This window comes from Myotis brandtii, unplaced genomic scaffold (genome assembly GCF_000412655.1).
Source record: "Myotis brandtii unplaced genomic scaffold, ASM41265v1 scaffold112, whole genome shotgun sequence".
NCBI lineage: Eukaryota > Metazoa > Chordata > Mammalia > Chiroptera > Vespertilionidae > Myotis > Myotis brandtii.
In genome coordinates, this window is record NW_005353838.1 from 7,208,572 (window position 1) to 7,218,197 (window position 9,626).

Sequence of the window (9,626 nt, forward strand, 5' to 3'; positions counted from 1 at the left end):
AAACATCATTGTGCATTTTTTTTAAAACAGGAGGTATTTGTGCTAGCCTCTGTCTTTTAGACCTGCATCGTCCAATATGGTAGCCACTGCCATATGTGGTCACTGAGTCCTTGAACTGTGACTAGTCCAGATAGGGATGTGCTTTAAGTGTAAAACACAAAACCAGATTTTGAAGCATTAGTACAAAAAATAATGTAAAATATCTTATTAATAATTGTTATTTTAATTGCAGGTAAAAATGATATTTTGGATAAAAATATATTAAAATTAATTTCACCTATTTCTTTTCCTTTTTTTATTGTGGCTACTAGAAATATTTAAATTGTATATGTGGCTCACACTATATTTCTATTGGACAGTCTGTCCTAGAGCCTACCTCAGGCTGCCAAAGATCATAATCTATAACCGCAAAAATGTCATGTGCACCCTTGCTCAGCAACTTGTGTAGGTGGTCTGTGGTTCATGGAAACAGACAGGAGGCCAAGCACGCAAAAATGGCATGGAAGCAAGCAGCTCTCAGGGACTTTAACATTATCTGTAGCAAACATGCAGTGAATGTTTGAATCTGGTTGGTTGAAAGCTGGGACACAGTTCATCTCTGCCTACTTGCCGTAAAAGCTAGTTGAACCCAAGCAGTCAGCACTGGTGGGCTGTAGCTGAAGCAAGCAATAGCTTTGAGGATATACACAGAATAAAAATCTAGGTGCATTCATTGGATTCCCACCCCCCACACACATATTCCCACATCACCCTCCCTTCTTCCCTACTCCCAGTATGAAAGGGACAAGGAAGACAAGGGGAGGAGGGTGTGCAACTCTTGATAGCAACAACAGAAGTAGCTCTTGGACTCGGGTGGAGAAGAGCAGGCTAGGATCACCTTGGGATGGGAGGAAGGGGTGGGGCACCCCTTTCTCTTCGGTTGGATCCACCTTGATGAAAAAATAGACAAAATATAAATTTTGGTTAGAAAGCTTATGTTCTCACTGTAGAAATTCAAGGATGTGTGCAAAGGTATTCACAACCATACACCCTAACCAGGGATGGAAATAACTGGCACAGGTGGATGAGAAGTGAGGGGATGGGAAGAAGCAAGTAAGGTTATCTGAACAAACATTACTAAGGATGACCCACCACTGGCTACCGAGTACTTGCATAAAGTTAAGAAAATTTAAAAAATTGCTTCTTATCACAAACGTAGTATGCATTTATTATAGGTTTAGAAAAAATAGATAAGTAAAAACAAAGCAAAAGATTCACCCATGTTTGCATCACCCAGAGATAACAACATTATATATTTTCTATATATGAACAGTTCCTTTTTGTCTCCACCCAGAGATAACAACATTATTTATATATTTTCTATATATGAACAGTTCCTTTTTGTCTTCCAAAAATTAGGTCATATATAGTCATTTTGAACGTCTTTCAAAGTCATTACTCTTTACACATGTAATTATTGACACACTGCATTCTATGCATATTTGTAAGCTATCCAGGTTTAAGCCATTTACAATATTTGAAGTTCATTTGTCCCACACACATTTGTCTGAGGATCTTACTATTAGGCATAGGGCCAGGTGCTCAGATGCTTAAGCATGTCTACCAGGGGCACATGGCAATTGAGTGTGCCTGCTGAGGCCACTGCTCTGAGACTCAGGTGAGCTGGCACCAGCAGATTCCTCAGCAGGCACACACACACTGATCCTAGTAGCCCTGTTAGGGATTTCTGTGATAGAACCAAGTCTCTGAGCAAGGACAGGAGTCAGAGGAAAACAGTGGCATCCCACTGTCTTGCTTGTTCCTCTTACTATCCCAACCAAGTCTTTTCTTGGGCAGGCATCTGAGGAAGGACATCTGGTTTCACACCAGCCATCTGTCATGGGGCCTTGACTGTCAACTGCTATACCACAGGGTTAGCAAAACAAGGGCTGGCCTTGTGCAGAGCTTGAACTAGGTGGCACTGCTCAGGGCCGTCTGGGTGCCCTCCCAGGCTGTGGGCCTGGAGGCCAAGGTAGCAGGAGCAGAATAAAACCATTTGATAGTACTTTATGTGTTTTTTAGAGAGATGATTCTTTATCAGTATAAAAATATTAAAATGCACAATGCTAGAAATTTAAAGTAAATCTACAAAAAGAGGTTTGGGGGAGCAGTGGAAATTAATCCACCAATTTAAGAAATATTTTTAAGTGTCTACCATGTTTCAGGCTCTGTGCCACTCCAGGAAGATACAACAGTGAGCAGGACATAGTTCCCGTCTTCAAATTTCATAAAGTCTTAAAGACAGGAGGATGGGGAAGGGAATGTGATCAGCTATTAAATAACAAATCTAGAGGGGCTGGGGAAGATGGTTCTGTAACTGACTTAATATATGTAATCTGTAATATTTTCAACATAAAGGTAAGTTAAAACACACACACACACACACACACACACACACACACACACACACACACACGTAGGCAAAGTAAGTGCATTGTGCCACTGAGGCATTCTTTTGCTTTACTAAAGCAATTCTAATAACCATAACCTACATGTCTTTTACCATAGTAACCTACTTTTGCCCACCTGTGTGTGTGTGTATTAACATATTTAGAGTCTATGTGAACAACTCCTTAAAGTGAATTCATTTATTAGTGCCCAAGAGGGAAGAAAAGCAGGCTGTATTCTTACCAGATAGAAGCCCCTCTTACGACATAAACACACACACTACAAACATGCATATATAAACACGCAGAGCTCAAAGAAATTTGTCCCATGTGAAGAATCATTTTTCACCCAAAATTTCAACCACCAACTCTTGTATGATAATTTTTATTATAACTATACCTCTTTTATTAGGCGTCGTCTAGGAATGCAGTATTCCACATAAGTGATTTTCCCCAGGAATTAAACTTCTCCTTTTAAGCAGCAATATTCTGTTTACTTCTATTTGTTCATGAAAATTTTCCTAAAATATTTTCTAATTCTTTGAATTCATTAGCACAGGCACAAAGCACAATTTGACCTATCTTTGATAACCCAACAGAGACATCTAGTGTTGTCCTGTGCTCTAATATATAGCACAATTCTGTGTCCCTATCTCCTCCTTTGCCACCTATCACTTCTCCCTGAAGTCAGTGATTTTGCTTCTAACCAACCTTAACTTCAGTTGATACTAATCTGCTCTAAGGCTGGGAATCAACTAAATATTAAGAACTCTGTGCTAAGAGTCAGCAGGCTCTGAGTATGTGTAAGGAGCTCAGCCAGGGAGTGAGGGCAAGGGGTGTGTGTGTGTGTGTGTGTGTGTGAACATTTTAGGGACATTGTGACTGTTATCTGACATGTTCAGATGCTTTTTCTCCACACACTTCTGCTTTGGGAGTTTGGTTCTGAAGCTAAGCCTGTCACAGGTCTGAGTCTCATCAGTGATATATGTATATTTTACGCTAATTCTTTTTCAGTTCTATACATTTGTTGTAAAATTTTAGTTTTCTGTTTCCTCTTCTTGTTCACATTTCCCCCCAATAGTGGAAAAGTGAGTCACTTCTTATGGTAGTATTACATATATTAGCAAAAAAAACCCAAACAAAACAGAAGCAACCTAAGTATCCAATAATGGTAAACTAAATTATTATATGCAGACTTGATGGAAACTTGTATCATAAAAACCATGTGATAAAATAGGGAAGTGTCTACTAAACAATGTTATATAAACCCCACTACCAAAAACTTCACTCTCTAACTATAACCATATAAATTAATCAGAATTATTAGATGGATAAAAATTAGATGAGAACCTGGTAAATGAAAATATGTGGAGAGATTATGGGTACACTTAAATTTTTCATGTAATACTCTATAAAGCTATAATTATAATATATTTAAAAAGATCAAGGCCATTTCAATAAGTTTTTGTTATAATTAAGACATTTTGCTTGTATCAAAACTAATAGGAATAGAAAGAAGATGGTTCTATTTGTGCCATCTTAGGAAGATCAAAATGGGGGGCAATTGTCTAAACAAGCAAAATAATACAATTTGATCTACTAGCAACCCAACAGTGTTTGGGGCTTGTGATGACACATTAAAATAATTGTTTCTCATATGCATTCTGGATTATCTCCATTTTCTCATCATGTGCAGAAGGGGAGTTTACCAGAATTTAGATGGCATCAAACCCGGAAGTGACTTCTCTGAAGTCTCCCACTCCAGGCAATAGGCCTGGATTTTCTATGCACACCGCAATTGTATATAAACCAGAGTTTTATCAATTAGAGTAGGAAGCCACCAAAAGCCCTTGCAGAAATACTCACTCCGGCTTTCACTTCTTGCCAATTTACTGGGATAACTTTTGGTTGTTGGCACATATGGCTCTGGAGGTGGCAAGTCAGAAATCGGATGGAAGTTGAATCTGCTTTCCCACTCATCTGAGAGAGAGAAACAAACAGTGCCTTCAGAACAGGCAATCTGCCCTGAAAACATGTCATGTAAAGCACAGGATGAAATAGAACTGAAGAGATTGCTTCTAGTCTTACGTCCAGAAGTTTAGAGAAAAGCTGGAAGTACTAGAAATGTCACTGACATCGCACATGAATAAAATATATGGGTCTGCCAATCAAACCAAAGCGAGATCCAAGGGATTTTAAGTAGAGCGATGCTCAGGAGCTGGGGGCCAAGGCTTGGGACACCTCTCTTAACTAGTCCTCCCACCAGTGGGAGGAATGCCTGGGACCCTCTGAACAGAGGAAGAGGGAAGCTGCTTAATACCTCAGGTCATTGGGCCTCTTCCCTACAGCAAACTGTTTAGAAAGGGAGGTAATAAGAAGCTAATTTACAAATGGTTCTTTCCAGAATTCTGGTATCGCTGGAAAGTTAACAAATATGACTCAAACAAGGAAGAGCGAAAATGACCTGACTTTTCGGAAAGTGGAGGGGGATCACTATTTTTGATTTGAAATCATGGTGGGCCCTAAAATGGTTAGAATAGTGATTTTCAACTGCTGTGCCACAAGAATTTTTAAAACATGCAATACCTGACTATTTAGTCAGGGGCACTGACCTCTTTTCCCTTAGATTGTCAAATTAAAAAAATGACAACAGCCAACACAATAATAGCCATCCAGTGTGAATGGATCACAATTAAACCTATTTTTCTTGTCAGATTGGCAAAAAATACGTTTTTTGCTGTGCCTCAGAATTTTAGTAATTAGTTTGTGTGTGTCATGGGATGAAAAAGGTTGAAAATCACTGGGTTAGAGCAGTGTAGCATGATGACAATGAGGGTCGAAAAAGGTTGAAAATCGCTGGGTTAGAGCAGTGTAGCATGATGACAATGAGGGTCATGCAAACAAGAAATGTTAATGCAAACACACACCCCAATACAAATCTCCCATTCAGCCGCTGCTCTACAGCTTGTAGGATTCCAAGGAGCTGGGACCACACCTCACCTTCACATGAAGAGTCTTGGAAGCCGTTTCTAATTGATGTTGATGGTGGAGGTGGGGGAGGCACCCCAGCACCAGGCCTGTCTGGAGGAGGGGGGGGCCGGGGCCCACTCCTGGGACTGTCTACTCCTCTGGACGGCAACTGCGGGGTGGCAGGCAGGGCCCGAGATGTGCTGCCATTTCTGTTTATTGGAGGAGGAGGTGGGAGAGGGCCTGGAGCAAAAGAAAAACCAACATTTAGGGCCATACCTTACATTCTCCATCACCAAGGTGCAGTTATTGTGTGCCTGATGGATACAGGCCCTTTACTAGAGAACATGGAGAAATGGTGGACACTTCCTAGGAGATTTAGCCAAGCAAGGAGTAGGCACATATAAACTCAGAAATGCACATATGTATACACAGATGTGGAATGAGTGCATATTGACAGCTAAGTGGCTGTTTGGGCTGTGAGTATTGAGATTGGAGATGATACAGTTGACAACAGGTGATAATCTGTTTATACAGACAATCGTATACATACTTAAAACACATTTTAATATCATTTTAAGTAGCCCTTGAACTAATTACTGCAACATGATACTTATTAAATAAATGCTGTATTAAAAGAGGATTTTAAACGAAGAATAAGATAGCTATGAAGTTATTTTAGATCTTCAGATGGGTTAAATTCTTTAAATTCACAGTATTATTGCTAATTCCACGGGCACACAATCTCTTTCCAGACAGAAGTGGGTCAGGAAACCCAATGTTAGTCATCCTGAGAATAGAAGTTCCTTCTTGGTTCTTCCTCTTTCGGGGGGCGATTAACGCAGGGAGTGACAAACAGCTCACCAGTGTGCATGGCTAGAAATGCTGGTGCAGGACCCTGACCCTGAGCAGGCTGCTTGCCTACGGAGCTTGATTTCCTATTTACAAAGAGCACCAAATAGTTACCTTTCCCACAGCACTGTTGCCAGGAATACTTAGTCAAAAAACAAATAAAAAGCACTACATAAGTATTTGAAACCATTTTTTAAAAATGCAGTGGTATGGTAGAATTAGAAAACTTTAAGTTCCTAGAAAAATAACACAGTAAATTCTTTTTGATAATAAAAAGGAACCTATCTTGCCTCTTCCATCCTCCAAGTGCAGAGGCTGTTTGGGTCGTGAGTAAAATAAACAAAAAGAAGAACTTAAGCATTTCCTGTAAACCAAAATGACCTTAGTAACTCCTGATCTTCAGCAGTGTGCTCCACTTGTCCGATGCTGACGTTTTATGTAACACACATCTTAGTGCTATAAATATAAGTATCTCTTACTAACTGCATGTTCAGAATCCAATCAGAGGACCTACAAAGGAACGACTCGTCCATCGCAGACATCCCTGCCTGAAGTCTGGGCTCAGACACATGATGAAGACAGGAGGCAAGCCCTGCCCTGGTCGGTCTCTCACCCTGGGCAAGCATAATAGGAAACATTTCTATTTCCCACTGGCAGCATAATAACAAAAATGGTCATTTATGTTGGGAAATAACCACTATATACACTTAATCTCGTTTGATTTTTATAACAGCCCTGAAAGGCAGAGACAGCAGATGAGGTGTTGAAAGTTAAAAAGACCAAGTCAGGAGGCTAGTGAGAACCAGGATTTGACTACAAATCTGTCAAATTTCAAAGCCTATTCTCCTAACAATGAAGCTAAGCCACCTCTCAAAATCCAGGTGGTACTCGATGATCTCGCATATGTTCCTTGTGGGGATGTAAATTGGTAGGAATTTTCTAGAGGCCAATTTGGCAGTACCTATGAAATCCATAGTTTACTGTGCACACCCATTGACCTAGACATTCCATTTCTAGAAATTCATTCCAAGGAAATACATAGAGATGTGCACAAATATTTGGTTACAAGAATATATTCCTGCATTATCTGCAACAGCAAAAATCTGAAGATGGCCTATATGACCAAGTGAGGGATTAAATAATCAAGGTATTTTGTAGGATTTAATATTATGCAGTCATTAAAAGTCAGATTGTGCCGAAATGGGTTTGGCTCAGTGGATAGAGCGTCGGCCTGCGGACTGAAAGGTCCCAGGTTCGATTCCGGTCAAGGGCATGTACCTGAGTTGCGGGCACATCCCCAATAGGAGATGTGCAGAAGGCAGCTGATCGATGTTTCTCTCTCATCGATGTTTCTAGCTCTCTATCTCTCTCCCTTCCTCTCTGTAAAAAATCAATAAAATATATTTAAAATAAAATAAAAGTCAGATTGTATCATATCAGGAAATGTTAATGAAATATTGTTAAATAAAAAGCAAATTAATACCAAACAATATACGTAGTATGATACTAATTTTATAAACATATATATGTATATATATATTTTAAAAGACTGAAAGAATTTTTATTTTTATTTTTATTTATTTTTTTAAAAAATACATTTTATTGATTTTTTACAGAGAGGAAAGGAGATGGATAGAGAGTTAGAAACATTGATGAGAGAGAAACATCGATCAGCTGCCTCCCGCACACCCCCCGCTGGGGATGTGCCTACAACCAAGGTACATGCCCTTGACCAGAATCGAACCTGGGACCCTTCAGTTCACAGGCCAACGCTCTATCCACTGAGCCAAACCGGTTAGGGCTGAAAGAATTTTTAAAAACTGTTATGATTATTTTTAGATGGTGGTGGTGGTAGGATTATAGATGATTTTAATTTTCTATAATAAACAGGTCTGACTTATGTAATTGAAAGGAACAATAAATGTTACAATTATATGTGACTGCCCTATTTTGGGGGAGATTTAATCTGTTGATTCCTCTATTTGGTAGGGCCATGCAGTCAGTTTCTCAACCACTTTGGGGGGAAATCCATAGCTTTTGGATAAAAAGAAGACACTGTGTTTCATTCATCTGACTACCTGTTCTTGTTAATTCACTGCAGACTACGTAATGAGATGCCACAATGTCTAGGGACTGGATTGAACGGATTAGTAACTTCGTATGTTTGGAGTGGACTCTCCGTGGCAGGGCGGTTTGAAGGAGTGGTTTTCAAACTTTCCTGCACATTACAGTCACTGGGACATTGCAATCCCAGTATCCTGATGCCCCGTCTGCAACCCAGACCAACAAAACCAGAAGCCCTGGGGAAGGGGCCCCGGCATCGTGCTTTTTAAAGCTCCCCAGGTGATTGCAGTATATGGTCAAGTTTGGGGCCACTGGTTTAAAAAATGGTGTTTATTAGGTTCCCGAGGTCACAGGGTCAAAGGTCCGTTAACTTTGTGGAGAGAAAAAAAAAATGCCCCATTTCCAAACATCTTGCCTGTATAAGGTTAAATTTTAAAAGTAGATAGTTCCCTTGATTCCATCAATAACTGATGCAAAACAAAAAAGCACCTATTATAATTAGCAGAGAGTATGATGCTGGGCAATCCTCACACTTCATTTCATACTCTGAAAGCTACTCTCTGACTCAGGTTTCTCAGCCCTAGGCAGGGGCCACAGATGTGCTCCAGCAGGTCCTCCAGCCCATGAACTACCGTGCGTAGCTCGAGTTTATGCTTATGAGCATTTCTGTCAAGCGAAGGCCTATGCCTTTATCTGATTCTCCCAGGGCTCTGTGTGCCGAGAGGTGAGCCAACAGCCAAACGGGCTCTAACATTTGTCTTTACTGTGCAGGGAAGCGGCCGGAAAGCTTGACAGCTAAAAAGAGAAGTGCAGGAGAAGTTCATTCCCTCTTAAGTAACTGCCCTTCTTGTTGGAATAACGGGCCCTCTTGCAGGAGACGGGAACTTAGCTCCCCTATTAGGACATGTGAAACCACTTCAGGGAGGCCTGTTGCAGAGTGGTGAGATGAAAGATAAGAGTTCTAGCCTCTTTGGTATTAACTAGTTTGTGATCCTCTCACTTTCTTGCTTCCTCAGTCTCAGCTCTAAAACACGGACAGAAACAGCTATCAGCCCGCTTCCCTCGGGTTTGCACGCGGCCAAGATGCAATCAGGCTTTCAGCTGGACTCCGTTCAGCCCCTATCAGGAGTGACACGTGCAGGCTGGGTTTCGGGGAGACCACCCACCCCACGCCTCGCCATACCTGATCGGCCCGGCGGGTCCCTCACTGGGGGCGGGGGTCTCTCACTGGGCGGGGGAGGCAGAGGCCCCGAACGTCCAGGCGAAGGCAGGGGAGGTGCGGACGAGCTGAGGGACAGGTTCCGCTGCGGGAGCCTC

At 41.1% G+C, this 9,626-nt stretch overlaps 1 protein-coding gene across 1 annotated transcript in view; it reads right to left on the minus strand.

Moving 5' to 3' along the window:
• Positions 1 to 286: 286 nt before the first annotated feature.
• The window catches only part of WIPF1 (WAS/WASL interacting protein family, member 1), a 35,438-nt gene continuing 26,098 nt past the window's right edge, over positions 287 to 9,626 (minus strand). Inside the window, exons 6-9 of the mRNA XM_014547033.1 lie at positions 9,493 to 9,623; positions 5,427 to 5,636; positions 4,293 to 4,406; positions 287 to 929 (exon numbers count right to left, since the gene is read on the minus strand). Of these exons, the coding sequence (XP_014402519.1) occupies positions 874 to 929; positions 4,293 to 4,406; positions 5,427 to 5,636; positions 9,493 to 9,623 (511 nt within the window). The 3' untranslated portion in view covers positions 287 to 873. The remainder of the gene's footprint in view (positions 930 to 4,292; positions 4,407 to 5,426; positions 5,637 to 9,492; positions 9,624 to 9,626) is intronic.